Source organism: Gordionus sp. m RMFG-2023, chromosome 4 (assembly GCF_954871325.1).
Source record: "Gordionus sp. m RMFG-2023 chromosome 4, tfGorSpeb1-WG-v2, whole genome shotgun sequence".
Taxonomy (NCBI): Eukaryota; Metazoa; Nematomorpha; class Gordioida; order Chordodea; family Parachordodidae; genus Gordionus; species Gordionus sp. m RMFG-2023.
In genome coordinates, this window is record NC_088778.1 from 23,112,414 (window position 1) to 23,132,781 (window position 20,368).

The 20,368-nt window shown below is 25.6% G+C and overlaps 1 protein-coding gene across 1 annotated transcript; it reads right to left on the reverse strand.

Moving 5' to 3' along the window:
• Nucleotides 1-12,730: 12,730 nt before the first annotated feature.
• On the reverse strand, nt 12,731-18,698 carry LOC135927788 (acyl-CoA desaturase-like). The gene is made up of 5 exons (XM_065463973.1): nt 18,408-18,698; nt 18,233-18,363; nt 17,973-18,178; nt 17,662-17,861; nt 12,731-14,304 (listed from the first exon to the last, which is right to left on the reverse strand). Exons 1-5 carry the CDS (start codon nt 18,613-18,615, stop codon nt 13,448-13,450), a joined length of 1,602 nt encoding a protein of 533 aa, XP_065320045.1. The 5' UTR covers nt 18,616-18,698; the 3' UTR covers nt 12,731-13,447.
• Nucleotides 18,699-20,368: the final 1,670 nt, after the last annotated feature.

A 20,368-nucleotide genomic window follows, 5' to 3' on the forward strand; every position in this document is an offset into this window, starting at 1 on the left:
TTGGGTTTGTCGTTTTTAAAAAGCTCAAATCGAAACTTTTAACAACATTAAATGAGTTTAACTAGGTAAAGAATGCACAATTTAAATATGTTAAATATAGTAATAATGGAAGTAGAATAAAGACCTGGTTATATTGGTTTGTCTCAGATAAATTATTAAACTTGTATTGCTTATCGGATTTATTCAGCATGAGTAGTGTTGTTAAAAAATTCAGTGAGGATGTATCATAGAAAGGTGACAATTGTCATAATCACTATTTTTGAACTTTTTCAAATTTTTTTAAAGGAAATATCTAAAAATATATATTCTAAACATGTTAAATTAAAAATTCAGTGAGGATATATCATAGATAGGTGACTTTAACATGTTTAGAATATATATTTTTAGTTATTTCCTTTAAAAAATTTTAAAAAGTTCAAAAATAGCGATTATGACAATTGTCACCTATCTATGATACATCCTCACTGAATTTTTAATTTAACATGTTTAGAAAATATATATTTTTAGATATTTCCTTTAAAAAAATTTGAAAAAGTTCAAAAATAGTGATTATGACAATTGTCACCTATCTATGATACATTCTCACTGAATTTTTAATTTAACATGCTTAGAATATATATTTTTAGCTATTTCCTTTAAAAAAATTTGAAAAAGTTCAAAAATAGATTATGACAATTGTCACCTATATATGATACATCCTCACTGAATTTTAAATTTAACATGTTTAGAATATATATTTTTAGCTATTTCCTTTAAAAAAATTTGAAAAAGTTCAAAAATAGCGATTATGACAATTGTCACCTATCTATGATACATCCTCACTGAATTTTTAATTTAACATGTTTAGAATATATATTTTTATATTTCCTTTAAAAAAATTTGAAAAAGTTCAAAAATAGCGATTATGACAATTGTCACCTATCTATGATACATCCTCACTGAATTTTTAATCTAACATGTTTAGAATATATATTTTTAGATATTTCCTTTAAAAAAATTTGAAAAAGTTCAAAAATAGCGATTATGACAATTGTCACCTATCTATGATACATCCTCACTGAATTTTTAATTTAACATGTTTAGAATATATATTTTTAGATATTTCCTTTAAAAAAATTTGAAAAACTTCAAAAGCGATTAAATTGTCACCTATCTATGATACATCTCACTGAATTTTTAATTTAACATGTTTAGAATATATTTTAGCTATTTCCTTTAAAAAAATTTGAAAAAGTTCAAAAATAGCGATTATGACAATTGTCACCTATCTATGATACATCCTCACTGAATTTTTAATTTAAAATGTTTAGAATATATATTTTTAGCTATTTCCTTTAAAAAAATTTGAAAAAGTTCAAAAATAGCGATTATGACAATTGTTACCTATCTATGATACATCCTCACTGAATTTTTAATTTAACATGTTTAGAATATATATTTTTAGCAATTTGCTTTAAAAAAACTCAAAAAAGTTCAAAAATAGCGATTATGACAATTACCACTTATCTATGGTACAACATCACTGAAATTTTGATTTAACATGCCTACAATATATATTTTTATCTATTTCATTTAAAAAAGTTCAAAAATAACCATCATGACAAATGGCACTTCTATGGTACATCTTCACTTAAAAATTTTAAAATATAACTATGATGAATAGTTAATCAGAGCATTATAATTTAAAGAAGCTTTAAGTAACTTCCCGCCTATAATATTAATATATACTAAATGTTATTTGACTTTGGTCGAAAAAAATGATCTAGATATTGGGTTAGGGCTGAAAAAAAGCAACCCTAACTTTAAGTCGTCTTTAAAAACAAAGATCCATATTTTGGGTCGGATTGAATAAAACGACCCGATGTTTGAGTCTGAGTCAGAAAAACGACCCAAACTTTGAGTTGGAGTCGAAAAATACGATCTAAATTCAAGTTTAAGTCGAAAAATACGACCCAAACTTCAAGTTTGAGTCGAAAAATACGACCCAAATTTCAAGTTTGAGTCGAAAAATACGACCCAAATATCAAGTTTGAGTCGAAAAATACAACCCAAATTTTGAGTCGGAGTCGTAAAAAACGACCAAAACTTTGAGTTGAAGTCAAAAAAAACGACCCAAAATTTGGGTGAGCTCTGTTCGAGCCAACTCGGCTAAGCCGATTAACAACACTAAGCATGAGATAGATAATTGTCTCTAAAAAAATTATTTAATTCATTTTTCTAAAATGTTATCATAAAAGAATTATTGTAATCCTACAGTTTTTCATATGACTTTTTTAATATTATTTCTTTGGACTATTTGAATTATATTTAAAACTTTTAAGAATGGCATAAATGTCCTAGATAAAAAAAAAACTGATAAAAATATTAATGAACAAAAATATACCGGACAAAAATACCCCAATTTTTGAAAAAAAATTAAATGCAGAAAGGAAATTTTTTTAAGTTTTCCTTTTATAAAGCAGTTAAAAAATTATTTTAAAATTCAGGTATTTTTGTACGATGTTATTTTGTCCATGTATATTTCTCCGGGGTATTATCCGGGTCTTTTGTCTAACAAATTTGTGTAAGTATTCTATATTTTTACCCATTACTTATAGATATATCTTCATTGAGATCTAATTTAATATTTTACCCATTTGTTCCAAAAAAATAAAAAAGTTAAAAAATAAAAATATATTTTTACTAATTAGAAATATATTTATTTTAATAAGCATGGGTCAAATTTTGAGTCGGAAGGGGGGGGGGTAGGAAGCTTGCTTTCAATTTTTTCTTGGGGGGAGGGGGGTAGACTTTCAAGGTGGTAGAAAAAATTTATTGGATTAAATTTTTAGACAGGGCAAAATGTATTGCCTAAATACAGTGATATTGCTAAACATCGACCAAATCTATATATTGCATACAATCATAGGCATTATTTTCCCAATAAAACTTTCTGTTATCCTTATAAATTTATTTTAAGAAAGTTAGATATTCTCATCAAATTCATATGCATGCCAAACAATATACTATAATACATTTATTGTAAATGAGGTTTTTTTTTTTAATTAGCAGAGCATTAATAAAATAGTTATTCTTTTAAAAATTAATGGAGTAGTACTATTATAATTAAAAGGTTATAATTAATAATGGGAAAATATCGCCGCCGAAGCAAAATTGCCAGGTCAAAATTTCCAAATTGCGGGAGAAATTCGGTAAAATTTTTTATTTGGCTGGAGAAATATGAAAATTGCTGAGAAAATTTTTACGGACTTCGGTCTGGTTTGTTAAATATAGTCAACCCCCCCCCCCCTCCGCACCCCATTAATTCATATAATCCCTTTATATCATTATTAACAAAGTTAGTAATGTTTTGTTTTATTTTTCTAGGTAATAGATGATCGCATTTTGTAAGTGAGGATTTCTTTATTACGAAAAAATTATACCCATTTCTCCAATGCTTTTAGACTATTTATTTTGTAGCATTCTGGAGAATTATAAAAAAAAGAGAGCATAACTATCTTCTCAAAAAAGATATTAATATCTATCAGGGACGTCACTAGCCTTTATAATCTCAGGGGGGCTCAAAATTTTTTTTTTAAATTATCAAAATTACCTATAATGAATCTGTTTAATATTAAATTTCATACAATTTTTTGGTAACATACTGAATCACGGGGAAATTTTTACATTATTTTTATTTTTTTTTTAATTTAAAAATTTTTTTTTTATTGTTTGGTCTAGTAGAATGAAGTTATATTTTAATTTTAACAATTTAGCTATAAATTGTCTAATTTAGTATATTAATAATTTGAGTGATATAATTTTATAAAATTATAATAACTGAAAACAATATTATATATAAGAGTATCAATTTATATTTAATTTTATGGGTCATTAAATTTCAACGATTTTAAACCCAACGATGCCCAAATTAAACAAGTGCTTACTTTTAAATCTAAAAATAACTATTTCTTATTTGAAATATTAACCTTTTTCCACAAAAAATTTTTTATTCTAATAAGTTGATTAATTATTTAGTATTTGATTTAATAGTCCTTACTATTTTATTGTTTGTAATTTATGCGATACAATTTTAATAAAATTATAATAACTGAAAACAATATTATATATATGAGTATCAATTAAATTATATTAAATTTTATGAGTCATTCAATTTCAAAGATTTCGAACCCAACAATGCCCCAAATTAAACAAGTGCTTACTGTTGTGATTGCATTATTTCGATTTGCTTATAAATTTGAATATTTACGAATAATTTTATATAAAATTAAATTTGAATATGTATATTGCTAATAAGACAAGTATTATATTATAATGGTTTTAAAGTTATTTGGTTTTGTATAATATAAATTTTTGAATAATGATTTAAAGTTCATTATAATGAGACGAAATTTTATGTTATAATCGGATGATGTTAATTTTTTATAAAAGACACAATTTTTATAATTTAGAATACTTCCATTTTTTTTAATTTTTTTTACTTTCACTTAATTTTTCGCATATAATTTTTAGTATTTTTATATTTTTTATTTTTTTTTGGTTATGTTTTCCCTAAACTTAATTTATATAATTTATAATTATTTTTTGGTATTAGTATTTAATAAAGGATTCAAAACTATAATTTTAGTATATATTTTTATTTATTTTATATATTTAGGTTCTAATCTCCCAATCTAAAAACTCCCAACCGTAACACTTACTTTTATTTTATAAATCTAAAAATGACTATTTCTTCTCTGAAATATCAACCTTTTTCACAAAAAAAAATTTATTCTAAAAAATTGATTAATAATTTAGTATTTGATTTAATAGTCATAACTTAATAGCTTCATAGAACACGTTTGTTTTTATTGTGAAATTAAAGAATTATGAAATTTTTCACAAGTTTTTTTAAATTTTTATATATACTCCGTTTTATTGTAAAATTAATGAATTATGATAAAAATTCCACCAAAATGCAGATGATCTTTTATTTATTATTTTATATAAAAAAAATAATATCAAAAATTTCCCCGATTCAGTGAGTAACCAATTTTTTTAATTCATTCCATATATAATATTTCGCTCTCCGGAGCATAGTCGAAATAGGAAATGTTAGTATTAGCCGCTTCTCTTAATTAGAAAGGTGGGCAAACGTATTCCACCAACTTGAAGCCAATCTGATTATTCTTAAGGAAGTTACTACTTTCCACACATTTTGGCTATTAAGTATGCCGCTTTTACATATGAAATTTAATCATTTAAAGTATTTTGATTAACCACTTTATAAAATACCTAATTCTTGTATTATATCACATAATTCATTAAATTCATAATAAGATGTTCATCTTGATATTGGGGGACCAATAAATAAGAAGCATTGTAAGCACATGTATTTAGATCATTTTTTCTCTTTTCAATCATAACTTTAATTTTTTTTACTTCAGAGGAGAATCCATGGCATGATTGTATTATGTGTTTTTATAAATTAAGCATCTCGTTTTTTACGTGGGCTGAAGTAAATTTATTCACTTTCACTTTCAATAATGAGGCAGTCAAAGGTTGGAGTATAGTTAAGGCAAAATTATGTCAATTTGATAATTATTCTCGCTAATTTCACCCATTTCTTCATCAGAGCTAGAAGTATTACAAATTACATTTGAGTGATTTCATGTCGAGGTTGATATTTTGAAATTTGATTAAAAATTTTCCTTAATTATGACAGGGCACAAAGTGCAGCTGCTTATTAAATTCTTAACCATTCTATCAACATGGGTAATATACGACATCTTGCAAAACCTCCATACCGCTATAACTGATTTACCATCGTGCACTTCTTGAAAATTTACTTTGGTTTGACTATAATCCCTAATATATTAAAATTTAACTATACAAGATTTTGATGGTAAAAATTATTTTATAATTATCGACCAATTATATGCCATTGGCCTAAATATGCTTTCGTTCAAAATGTTTGAACAGCTTATAAATTACATTAAATATCTTTTTCATAATATTTTAAAATTTATCGATGGCGGGTATTAGTAATAATATCTGATAGGAACATACCGTACTAACTCACACCATTTCATATCATACGTGGTTGCTTGACAATTGTTGAAATATATATAAACCCTACAAGCATTGGTACTTGCAGACCCCAATCATTTCAAAGAAATTATTAGTTAAAATTCTTTCTATATTTTTGTCTGGATCTTTTAGTAGCAAAATATTTTTAGGTAAAGTATATATGTGCAAAATTACTTTTGATTTTGTTCGGTAATTCATCTTATAATGTATCTATGGAGTTTTCAGTATAGACCCCACCTGACCTTGTAACTTTTTTCTATCTGTTATAGGATTGATATAATTAAGCATAAATAAATACTTTTTTAAAAAATAATTTTTATTCATTAAAAATTTTATATTAGAACCTTAGATAAACATTGTAAATAATTTGTCACTTTTTTGATTCTTTTGATAAAAACTGTCATATAATTTTAAAATAGTAGTTAAAATCATTTTATTAGAGTATATTTAATATATTTTTAAAATATGAAAGCTACAAATAAATTTGATTCTAAGATATGTATCAAAATAGAGGTCCGAGGGAACCTACCTATACTTTCGGGTTATTTTTTTTAACCTGTACTATGAAGTATTAATGATTATGTCCTCATAATTCGAAAATATTTAGGAGCTATAATGCTATGTTTTAAATAACTATAATGATAATGAATTTCTCTGAACTATAATAAATAAAATAATTTCCTTTTAGAAATAAGTCCGATATAATTTATAATTATGTTATGTATTTAAATAAATATATTAATTTAATTAAGAGAAAAGAGACCACAGGGAAACATAGTCCAGTCCATATAAAATATTCCTATCCTAATTCCTAAAATTAAGTAACATAAACACATGGTTATTATGATGTGTTATTATTAGATAAAACATATTAGAAAGAAGGAAAATGATAAACTATACATGTTTTGAAAAAGTTATAATTGTTGAAAAAATAATCAAATACTTTTTCTCAAAATTATTATTTATAAATAAAAAACGTTAAAATGCTTTAAAAAAAAATAATGGGGGGAGAAATTTCAAAATTGCGAGAGATTTTTGTGAAGATTTACAATTGCGGGAGTTTTATGGGAGAGAAATGCCTACGTGTAAATCCAAATTAATTGAACCCCTATTTATAACCTCTATTTAACAAAATCATAATTAAAATTACTTTCATCTGATAATTTAGGGCAATATCCAATAAACATTTTTTGATAATAATTTTTGTTACTAACCTTATTTATAATTATTTTCTAACGTGTACAAAGTCAAACTTTGTTAAAATATTGTCAATGACCTGCGAGTGCTTAAAATTTAATTTACATTAAAATTGAAATCCTTTTTATTTTGCCCTTAATCAAAAAATATTCTTTATTTTTTTAAACTAAACACCACTCCCTAGCCTACTCCCCCCTCCTTGTGAAGCATTACAGGCAAATGGCTCCTACCCTCCCCTCTATTCATATAGATGCGGCCAAGACGTACTCAAGTATGTCTGATCAAAAATTAAGAGGAGAAACATTTTTTGAATTTCTCTATTAGATTTGGAATATTCTTTCTTTATAAATTTCATTCATCTTTTATTTGAAAATCTTAGATGCCACTGAAACATTGATGGATGACTTGGAGTGTAGGCATTGATGACACTCTATTCCCATTTTTGCCCTTCCTAGAGGATAATTTGAATAATACAGAAACTCAAGTTGACTGAACGATAAATTTTAGGTCATTTTTATTTTGCCGAAATTAATAATCAAGTTATTTGCGAAGAAATCAAAAATAAACAAAAAATAGCTACGTGCCAAAAGAAAAACTAGTCAGACAATTTTGTAATATATTAAACCACCCATATTTCCTGATTATAATTTTAAAATTTCAAGATAACAATATTAGAATTTTTTCAAACTAATTTTTTTTCATGTTTATACTTTGGTGTCTTAATTCCATTATTTAGTTATGTCGCTGTTGTTCAAATTTTTTTTAAAAAAATCATATTTTACCAATTTAATAATTCCTGTGCTGCCAATGTATAAAATGCAAGATAAAATATAATTAAAGAATAATGGCTAATCTAAGGATGCAACAACTTCACAAAATATTAAAGGCCTTACCACAATAGATTTTTCTCTAAAATAAGAGAAATAAATAATATATATTAATTAATTTAATGGCTTTCCTTATAAGGTTATATACATTTTTAAAAAAATTATTGATTGCCTCGCAAATGATTTTAAAAATCATAAAATAAATAAAATGGTGTAAAGCTATTTTAAAAACTCATTAATATTTAATATTAAAATGTATTTTTTTATATTCGTATATTTTTTTAAATATAAATTTAATTCCTAATTATATTTTTCCCTTTTTCATATATTCGAAAGCTAGCATTTATATAAAAAAAATCGTGCTTATAAAAATTGACCACTAGCGTTTAGTGTTGTTTTTATATTTATAACACGCTTCGTTGTTTAAACGCAAATAATAAAAAAGGTTCACCAATTTCCAAGTACCATTTAAAATATATTATTAAAAAGACGCAAAATATTAGCATTTAATAAAAAAAAAAATTTTTAATATTTCTTGTTTTTGAATAATCTCATTTAATTTATATTTTTTTTTGCATTGTAAAAGTTGACCCAATAAGTAAATTGCGATGACTCATACATGTTTATAATTCATAACTGAATTCAAAATCTACACATTTTTTTACCGACTTTATTGTAATTTGTCACGAATCAATCTTTTATTTATTAATAAACAAATTCGATAGATTAAGATATAGGCCAATGACATTCGCGTAATAATAGCCTTACATAGTATGTTCTGTTCATAAAAATTTATATATATAATATAGAGTAAATAAAATATAAAACCGTACCTATTGTTTTAAAAAATAATAATTTACTTGCGATTTATATAAATTTAAGACGTAATACACCAGACAAATATAATCAACCAACATTATTAATTACCATAATAAGAGTCTTTTTCTAAAAGTAGTAATCTTCTATAAATCTATATTATAAAAAATATTAAACAAATATAAGCAGAGTTTGGAAATGGAACCCTCGGAACCTGGTCCGCTCTTAAGATTTAAAGAAAATCTAATACAGCTATTAAAAGTTTTATTCATTTTAATTTTTTTTTATTGCCTAGCAAAAATTTTTTAACCTCAGCTAGAAACACGTCATAATCAAATCCTTTCAAAAATATTTAGAAACCGGAACAACTTTTTAAAGAAAAATATTTAGAACCGGAAGAGACCAGGGTTTTGAAATTAACAAATTTCGCCGGGTTAGATCCGGGTCCATGTCTAGAAATTTCTAAAATAAGGTTCGGTCCTGGGGTATCGAGACCAAATACCTTCATAAGCCTTAATTTTTGACCAAGACCGGTCCAGGCCCGCAGTAAAAAATTCTTAGGCCCAGGCCGGCCTATATCTAATATTTAAAAAAAAATTCCAACAGCTCAAGCCCTTATTCAAAATTTTAATTTTATTGTATTTAATAAAAATAAACAATTTTTAAGTGTATTTAGCAGAGTTGTTAAAGTATCTCGATATAGAAATGTGGTATCTATATCTAGATAAATTTTTGATTAAAGTATCTGTATCTAGATATTATTTTAGAGGTATCTGTTTTTAGATACTTTTATTTAACGCTTTTTTATATTATAAATAAAAATACTTGAGTGTAAAATCTATTTTATTTCATATATTAAAAAATTATATATATATGTAAAATATTAAAACTTATATTTAAAAAAGAATATATAAATATTAATTAAATATTATGTCCGAGTTATCAATAACAAGCAAATTCTGATATTACAATGCATCTCAAGGAATTTGCTATTTTTAATTGCAATGGAATTGGTATTTTATTTTATTCTATTATATTAATTTTTAAGATTAATATTGATGACAAAAATGACGACATTCCATGGCCAATTTATAGACCATATTTTAAAATAATATCTCAAAACTAAATAAATGTTTACAATTTTAATTTTAAATTTTAAGAGAAAACATCAAACACTCTTAATCCAAATAAAAAAGGGGAAGGAGAAAAAATTTATTAAAGAAAATATTGCACTAAGCTCATCGTCCATTGATTTTTTGTTCAAGAGACCTCAGACTTTAACCCAAACCGAATTAGATGATTTAATATCTGATTTTATTATAGATAGCATTCAGCCATTTTCAATTGTTGCAAATCCATCATTTAAAAATGATCAAAACATTAGCTCCACAAAAAAATATAATTTGCAGACAGACAGTGGTTGCTTTCCCAAAGATGGGAGAATGAAAAGAAAGAAATCATTAAAAGTCTAATAGAACCATCGTTAATATGCACAACAGCAGATTGTTGGAGTGCCTATCGCCGGTAAACATATTTCCCAGCTCATTATTAAATTGAAAAATTTTAAACAAATGAACCTGAAATTTTGTTTACCACTCTTAAATGCCTTACTTAAAGGAATTGAAGACAGGTAAATTAATCAGTATTTAATAATTCTAGGTTTATTGGGACAATTTTTGAAGATGAAAATATTCTGGCAACTATGCTTCATCCTTTTTTTAAACTAGATTGGACATGGTTGCAAATGGATGAAAATTTTAATAAAAAAAAACAATTAATACAAAGATTAGTTGAGAATTATCAAAGTCTTCAAATGAGTGCAAATTAACCTGTGAAAAAAAAACCCAATAATTTAATATCCGATTTTTTTCAGTATGCCACAGCAGGAGATATGCTTGTTAATGATTTAAATTCTGATAATCAACAAATTTTAAATAGTTTTTTCAAAAATGAATGCCGAGATTTTAGTATTTTTAAACAATATCCTGTTATAAAAATGTTATTCATTAAATATAACACCACAATCCCTTCCAGCGCTCCTGTTGAAAGTAGTATAGCTAAAAATGTCTTTACAGATAAACGAGGATGCCTTAAATCAAAATTTTGAATATATTTTATTACTGAAATCTAATAATTATTTATAATCATTTAATCATATATTATATTATTTTATTAATGATATATAATACTTATTTATATTAATCATATATTATATTAATATATAAAAATCATTATTTTAGTTATATTCTGATAAATGTGATATCGAGTCAATAAATTTTTATCATTTTATGAATTTTCACAATAGAATCCTAATTTAGGTTTATTCAAACCTTATCTAAGAGTATAATAAAAAATGTATCTGTACCTAGATACATTTTAAATTGTATCTGTACCTAAGTCTAGATAACTTTTTAGAAGCTGTATCTGTATCTAGATAAATTTTTAAACTATGTATCTGTATCTAGATCCATTTAAAAAGTATCTTTTAACAACTCTGGTATTTAGGCACTAATTTTGTTTATAATACTGAAATTTATTATTAGAAGAAAGAAAAATGGCAATATTTCTTTAAGTTAGTTACTAATAGTTACTATAAATTGCTAAATTTAAATTTAATAATTTTAGGCCCAAGCCCAGCCCAATAAAATAAAATTCAAAAACACAAGCTCGGCCTAGGCCTATTTGAAAATAGGATACTAGGCTTATACCCGGCCAATAAGGGTCTATGATCCAAGACTGAACCCAACCAAGTCAAGGATCGGTATAAATAGAAATTACACAAATTATTGATCAAATAAAATAAGGTATTCAAGTATATCTATAACTATTTACACCTAAAATTTTACCAGTAAAAAATTTGAAAAATGATAATCAAGCTAGGAGAGCAGTATTTTATTCTTAATGCATTAAGAGTAAAAATTAAAATTAAGTTTGAATGTATAGCCAATATATATTTTTTTACTTTTGTATTGAAGATAAAATGGAAAAATTTTTGAACTCGGTTAAAAAAAAATAGGAGTCCGCATAAACGAAAACGTAGGGCTAATGGGAAGCGAAGATGCTAAGGGTAGCTTGCAACTTATTTTGCAGCAATAGTTAGTAGTAGAATACTTTTTATGAAAAATAATGATAGTGTGTCACCTTGAACAGAATTTTATATTTATTTTAAAATTTAAATATATTTATATAAATCGAATATAGGCAATGATCTTAAATATTCAAAATTTTTGAAACAAAGATGGATCAGACCGAAGATATAAATAAAAATACACTAGGGCATTCTTAATAATAATATTAAGGAGATCATTTTGTAAGTATTTTTTTAGTAATTTAAAGCCAACCAATATATTAATTCAATTCATTTTAAAAACCAAACTTATAATCACCATTTACGTATACTAAAAGTTATGTATGATAAAAAAAATTTATGAACTGATTAAATTCCTATAATAACAAATTCTTTTAGCTAATAATTTAAAAAATAAGGAAATAAAGGTAAAATTACTAGTGCTGAAGAAAGTAACGTACATTTATTTTGGGGAAAGGGAATCTTAATTAAAGAGTAACGTGCAGCACATTACTTTTGTTGTTTTAAGCAATGGCAAAAATGATAAAGATTCAATTAGCTTCTTGCCATACCATAAATAACGGATATATGATTGTAAAAAAACATTTTACAATTATGATAGATTTTTTTATTGGAGATTATCAAACTAAACATATAAAAAGCATAGAGGTTGGTAAAGTTATTCTACGAATTAGACACAATCGAGCATTACAAGTTTAGCAAAAAAATATGTCTGAACAATGTTAAAGCGCGCTACGAAATTTAATATAAAAAGGATATATTTGACTAGTTAAACAATTTAACTATATTATTTATAAATATAATAATTATGTATCTACATAGTCTAAAAGGGGTATTTAATTTACGCAAGGATTATAATCATAACTAAGTTGGACTTTTATTGCCATATATAATAATGATATATAAAATTGGATAGTCTATCAAATAAATAAAAACATTAGAAGCTAAAAAAAAATTTTAATTTAGAAATATCCAGGATAAATTTTGAGCTTTTAAAAAAAAAAATTACAGGAAAAACATTTTGAAATTAAAATCAACGGGCTGGTGAAATGACGTATATTAACAAAACTAATTTAATATAAATATAGTAATAGTTGAAATGGTACACATAATATTTGATAAAAAAAATTTATAATATATAATTACAGATAAAAACAAGATTATGCCTTTATATAATAAAGATAATGGTTTACTATTGTTATATTATATTTATTATTAATATCAATTTTTTTGCCTATAATATCGATACATAAAATTTAATCATATAAATGTTATTTGGAAAAGGTTATTGAGCGTTGAGGTTTATACATAAAACCAAACGAATATATAATTTATAAAAAAAAATAATAATTAAAAAAAAAATTCTTAAAGAAGGAAATATAAATGGATCAATAAAATAATATTTTATTAATAATATAAAGTTTTACAATAAAATTTGATTAATTGACAATTAGCCATTACCAACTTTCAAAAAATTGAAGCAATTGTTTGTACCTCCTTTCATGCACTCCATATCAAAGCCGTTGATACTTCTCTGACGAGACAGAAATAAGGATGATCTGCAGTCGTCACCCTTATTAGCTATAGAATGGTTAAAGCTGGAGAGACCAGTCTCCGAATGGGACCTCCTGTGCTGGATTCCGATATGATTATTGAAGTTAACAGATGTGTTACAGTTGAAAGAGAAAAATTTCTCTAGTAAATTTTGTCCCAAGTCGACGCAGGGGGAAAGGGGTTTCATAACATTGGCCATATTTGAGATATCGAAATCAAGCGCACTTGTCATCTTCTGCATAGAACCAGGAGCAAATAAGCAATTTGGGGTCTCGATGAGATTTGGTGTATCGGTTACACTTTTAAATTTTTCGATATTGTTACTCATTTCCTCTGGTTGATCTTCCTTGTTACTTTGACTGTTGTCAACGATTATTGTGCCAACATTTATATTCCTTTTCCTTAGAGTGGTGGAGGAATCATTTTCTTCGGCTCCTCTGGTGACTTCTTCAACAGGCTTTTCCTCCTTCTCTTCCTCTAAAATTTCCCCTAAACGTGCATTAGACTTTGATGTTTTAATGGGCAGAAAAATATTTTTGGTGCCATCCCCAGTTCTCAACTTCCTGCTGGTCACAGCTTTGTGGCTAACCTTTTTGAGATCATAAGCCCATCCTATTTTGGCCATACAGTTAATGAAAAAGGTTGTGACATTGAGGGTTACTCCAAATTCGGAAGTGGAATAATCGTGAGGAAAAGTGTGGTGATAGTTGTGGAAGCCTTCCCCTATCGCCAATATGCACACAGGTAACGACTCTAAAAAGAGATTGTATTTTATATTAATCATTGCAAACCATTTTTATTTTCAATTCCTTAGTTTAAAAATATAAATTATTTAATTTTAGCATGAACCCTGCAAGTCGGCCCAAAGTCAGGCTTAGGCCCAAATATAAATTTAAAAATTCAGGGCGCAAAAATAAATTTAACTCTCAATTTAATAAATTAAAATGATAATTGAGGAAGAGAAAATTTTTATGTCAAATCGATAAAAAAAAGACATATTATGCAGATCTTGCCAATTTCGTTAAATTTTTATGAAGATGATACAGAAACGATTAGAACTTTCTAACTTTCATACCGAGATATTTAGGGTTAATAAGTATAAAAAACACCATTTTAGATTTAAAATAATTTGTTATATCACTAAATCAATTTAAATACTAAATTTGGTAAATAGAACTAAATGACAAATAGATAATTAGGGGAAAAATAAAAATAAATTTTTTGTACATGGTCATCTTATTTCAAGTTCAAAATTTTTTCTTATAATGACTAGGACTTCGAACTTTGGTAATTTTACCTTTTTTTACTGTTCAATTATCTAACTTAACAATTTATGCTGCAAACGAATATTTACAAAAATTAACACACAATATGGCTAAAAGGTAAAGATGACGCTATTTTGTCATAAAATTGCCTAAAATAAGTTTCATAAAAATGTTCAACTTTTCCTTTTCGTTAGCTCTCTTTTATGTAACAGTTCTAAGCAGAGTGTCAAACCGGTTAAATATAATGGCTCAGCTCCATTCCAGTTATTTTTAAACAAATTTATATCAGTCCGTTCTGGTTTCTAAATCAAAGAGACCTGCAAGCGCGGCCCGGGTACACGGTCCAGATTTTAATTTTATAAATATACAAGGGCCGGGCTTAAAAAAATTTTAAATACCTGGGCCGGGCCTAAGAATTTTTTTTTAAATACCCGGGTTGGGCCTTATATTTTAAATCGCCATTATTGCCTATAAAAATTTTAAAAAATCTGGGCTAGGCCTAAAAATATAAAACTCTGGCCGGGACTAAATTTTAAAAAAAGGGGCCAGGCCATGCTGAAAATTAAAATTAGCCGTCGTGCAGTCTGCAGGTCTCTGATAAATCCACATCGGTTCTTTTCGATTTTTTAAATTAATCATCATATATATTAATTTGCTGATACCTAATAATATAAAAAAAATATTGATGATTACTTTTAAAACAAAAACCAAACAAAAATTAAAGAAAATAAGTTAAATTTATTTATTAAATTTGGTAACATAAACTAATCTTTTTTATAAAAATATTTTAAATTAAGCCAATTTTTTAAAATAAATTAATATAATTTCATAAACCATTATGAACAGGTTCGACTTTACAGTTTGGTGTATGAAATTTCCTTATAACGTTTGGAAATTTCAGTTTCACACTTTGGTTCAACTCCCAGTTCTTAAATATGTTAAAAAACATAATTAAGGCACATTTTGAGCTTATTTTTATTTTATCATAAATGACAAAATTTAATATATTTAGAATCACCAAGCAACTAGAATTAAAAATGTTATATCTGTATCTATGTATCTAGATTAGATACAATTTTATAGAAATTAATTCTATCTGGATAATTAATTTTTTTTAGGCTGTATCCAAAAACATCAAAAAATTATTTCAAACTTATATGAAAATAAATAAACTATTTTAAATATAAAAATAAAAACAGATCTAAAAGAGAATTCTAAGGGATTTCATTAAAATATGCAAAAGTTTTGAAATTTTTTGATTTTTTTTTTAAATCGTTTTGAACACACTTAATAAACTCAATTTAACAAAATGAGAGTTATAAAATGATTGTAAAAAGGAATTTCCAATAAAATACTAGTAATTGATTATAATTAAGAAAGTGATTTTGAAAAATTTGTAATAAAATATTGATAGATTATATTTTCTATCAGGAGAAAGAATAAAAAAAACTTTTTTATCTTTAAGCAGTCCTAAGGCTAAAAAGTAATTTATCTTAGGGCTGTTACATAAAGGTTAAATAGTAAGAGTTAAAACTTTTTTAAAAAGGTCCTAAAAATGACTAAATTGTGGATTAATGATGCTTAATACCTTAAGGTACTACCTATCAAATTTAAATTTTTCATTTGGATAGGCACTACCAAATATATTTGAAAAATCGTGATTTTTGGAAAGCCTCTATGGCCTAGTCGGCAAGAACTTCGCTTACTGATCCCATGGTCACGGGTTCGAATCCCGGTAATGAATATGTTTTTTTTCTTATTCTAACTTGGTTCCATCCTTGAGGGGGGGGTGTGATATATAGGGGGCCGGACTCAACCACGTGATTCCATTATAATATATTAAATAATAAGTCTCATTACATTTTAATAAATTTTTGTCAGTATTTAGAAAATTAGGTTGGTATTTAGAATATTTCCATACATTCACTTGGTAGTAAGCATCATTAACCAAAATTGTGACCCTTATGAGTCTAAAAATGAATTAAAATTGGGCCAAACTTGGTTACAAAAATATAATTTATAGGGCTACTTTTATAATGTGGAATAATTTTATGTTCAATGCATGTTCAAATTAGAGGTCTGCAATAAGTCGATTTTTAACTTGCCCACCCATTTTTTTTAAAGTTTTCCTGTCTATCCATTATTTTTAAAATTTGTTTAACCTTCCTAATGTTTAAAAATTATTTGATTGGTTGGTTTATATATAAATATTATTTTTATATATTTTTACTTATATAATAAATATTCCATACTCTCCTTATTTTTAAACCCCCTGCTCACCATATGCTTACTAATGCATCAACCTATGGGTAGCTCGAGTGGACAGGTAAAAACTTACCAATTGCCAAGTAAAATGGCTTATATTTAACTATTTAATATGAACTTACCAATTGCCAAGTAAAATGGCTTATATTTAATTATTTAATATGCATGCATTAAAGCCAAAATTGTAAAATGGAAGAAATAGAAGAAAACAAGTTTTTAATGAATTCATATACTGAAAAATGGTATTATTAACTTCAAAGATACAAAATTGCCAGATTTTTAAAAATTATTGGTTTAATAATAGTTCCTTCTACATTAAAGCCATCTAATTTTGGCACCACTGGGATCAAGATTTTTGACCAATTTATCAAGACTAATAGTAATGATTGGGACTTAAAATTTTGGTCATATTAGGTGTTTTCCAAATTATAAAACAAATTAGACAGGTTTTACTGTGTATTAAATTTAAAAATTATATTAGAAAAAAGGATTTAATAAATAAATGGATTTTTTTAAAATGCATAAAACTTGTTGAGATCAAATATTATTCAAATTATTTATTTTAATAAAAATAAAATACCAGCTGGATTTATCTGTTGGTCATATGGCTTGTTGCCAAAAAGATGGGCTAAAGAATTTACTAACCAAGTAGCATGTAGAACCATTACATACCTGCTTATACCAGATACAAAAAAGGCCCTCCAAGCACTTTCACCCCATAATGTTGGAAGAAATGTAGGAAATATTACTCCAATTAATATAACCAATGGTAGATAATATCTAATAATATATATATATAATGTAGCAAGAATATATTTTTACTAAATTATTGACATTATATTATTTTAGAATTTAAATATATAGATAAATATATCAGTTATAAATTAAAACTTTTTTTGAAATTTCAATATTGGATTGTTTTCCAAATCTTTAATAGATATATTTTTCCCTTTCGATTTAACTTCTGGGTGTTTCCTTACCATTAACCAACCCATGTGTGCAAAGAAAAAGCCTCGTAAAGCATTATGGGGATCTGCATTTGTTTCAGAATACTTGTGATGAACTCTATGATCTCTACACCATTCTATAGCACTATTCTAATAATGCAAATTATATGTAAATAAATATTAAATATTTAAAATTATAGAAACTTGAGCAGCAGCTGTATTAAATATAGCTAATAAAATTTGAAGGGGTGTTTTAGCCTGATATGATCTATGGCTCCAAAGACGATGAGCACCAGCTGTAATTCCCAAACCAGATATGGCATACATAAATAAGGCTGTAAATTTGCTTTATTAACCATATTTTGTTAAAAATTTATACTAAATATTAGTGTAGATAATCCTGTAGAGAACGTCAAATAGAGGCCATAAAGGGCTAAACAATGAAGCACAATATACCAATAAACGTTGAACCATACGATTTGTAAGTTGCATTTTTTCCCAAAATAGGAATCAACATAGGTTTCATCAAAAGCACATATATCTTTCTCCCCTTTTTCCCCAGAATCAATATCGTTTAATTTATTCATTGAGAGAATTTATAGTATATAATATTTAATTATAATAAAATTTTTAAATTATAACGTGATTCTAATCACGTGTTTATTTTAATATATGAAATAACAAGGAAAGTAAAAAGAATTGTCATTGATTGTAATTGCTAAATAATAACCAAATTTTTTAAAATGCAAATTGACCTTTTTTATTATGTATTAATGGATAGAATTTGGTCGTTTCCGAGCCATTATATCATATACCCTAGCCAATGGCTTTTATATACAACTAGATTAGCCATTGATACAAAAAATGTATTTAAAAGGATACGTCCATCAATATGAATATTAGCTTCAAGTCAATAATTAATGTACTCTAATATAATGATCAAAAATAAAATTAGTCAACATGTTCCCATAAAATGGCGCTTATATACAATTTTTATTAAATCTCTAATCTATAGTATACGTAACCATAGACGTAACCAAGGGGGGGGGGGGTGGAAATTCCTCCCCCCTTCAGAAATTTATAACTTTTTGTGAATATCATTTTAAGCTAATAAAATATCCTCCTTAATCTTCTCAACACCCAATGTCCCTCACAAATTTATGCATATACCTTAAACTATTGATTATAATTCTTACTTTTTGGAAACAAGTAAATTATATAAAAAAGTGAAACCAAAAATGTTTTTTAGGAAATGAAATATAAGCCAAAGATAAGTCTTAGACAAAAGTTAAATGTATTATAATTACTATTAATAATAGATCCATAAAATTACTAAATAATATAATATCTCAAATATAATTTTTTATAAAGTGCATAACTTTAACTTAATTTTATTAATAAAATAAAATATAATAATAAAATTATTGATAAAAATAAATGATAAATTAAGTAAAAATTAACCAACAAAACAAACAGTGGAATATTATGTGTCTTCGATTTACAGTATATCTAATTTTATCTAATATCGTATGACAATCAAAGAATCTTTACCAATAGGGAAATATATATTATACAGAAGACTATAGAATATTGATTAGGACAGCAGAAAATATCTTTTAAAGAATGTAAATGAAAAAAAAATTCTATATTTCAGTAGCGTTAATATCTAATAAGGTACATCCATTGTGGGATGAATAATAAAATATTTTATTTTTAATAATATCTTTAAAGATGGATGGCGTTAAATAATTGAATGCAAATTGTGACCTATATTTATTATCAAAAGCATTTATTAGTAATATTTATTAGAATATTAAATGTAATATATTCTATAACTGTAAAATATGTCTATAAAAGTGGCATTTTACCTAATAATTTGTAAATTCTATATAATAAAGAAATATCAACTATATGTCTACTTACTTTTTATAAAGAAATTTCATATACTTGTTTGGAATAAAATTTTACCATGTTTTTGTATTAATGTATATATATGTAATTTATTATATTTTATATAAACCAGAGATCTGCAGAGGCACCATTTGCACGGCCCGGCCCGGTTTCAAATTTTTTAGGCCCGGCCCGGCCCGTATATTTTTTAAAAAAATTTTTTACGGCCCTGATCGGATTTAAAAATTTAAAGCCCGGCCCGGATATTTTTAAAAAAAATTTTTACGGCCCGGCCCGGATATAAAAATTTCAGGCCCGGCTTGGATTTTTTTAAAATTATATTCGACCTGGTATATACAAAAATTCACCTATGAGGTATTTTACCATATTTTTCAGCGAGTATTATCGCTTATTATTTAAAAAATACATGTAAAAAGCTAATATTTTAAG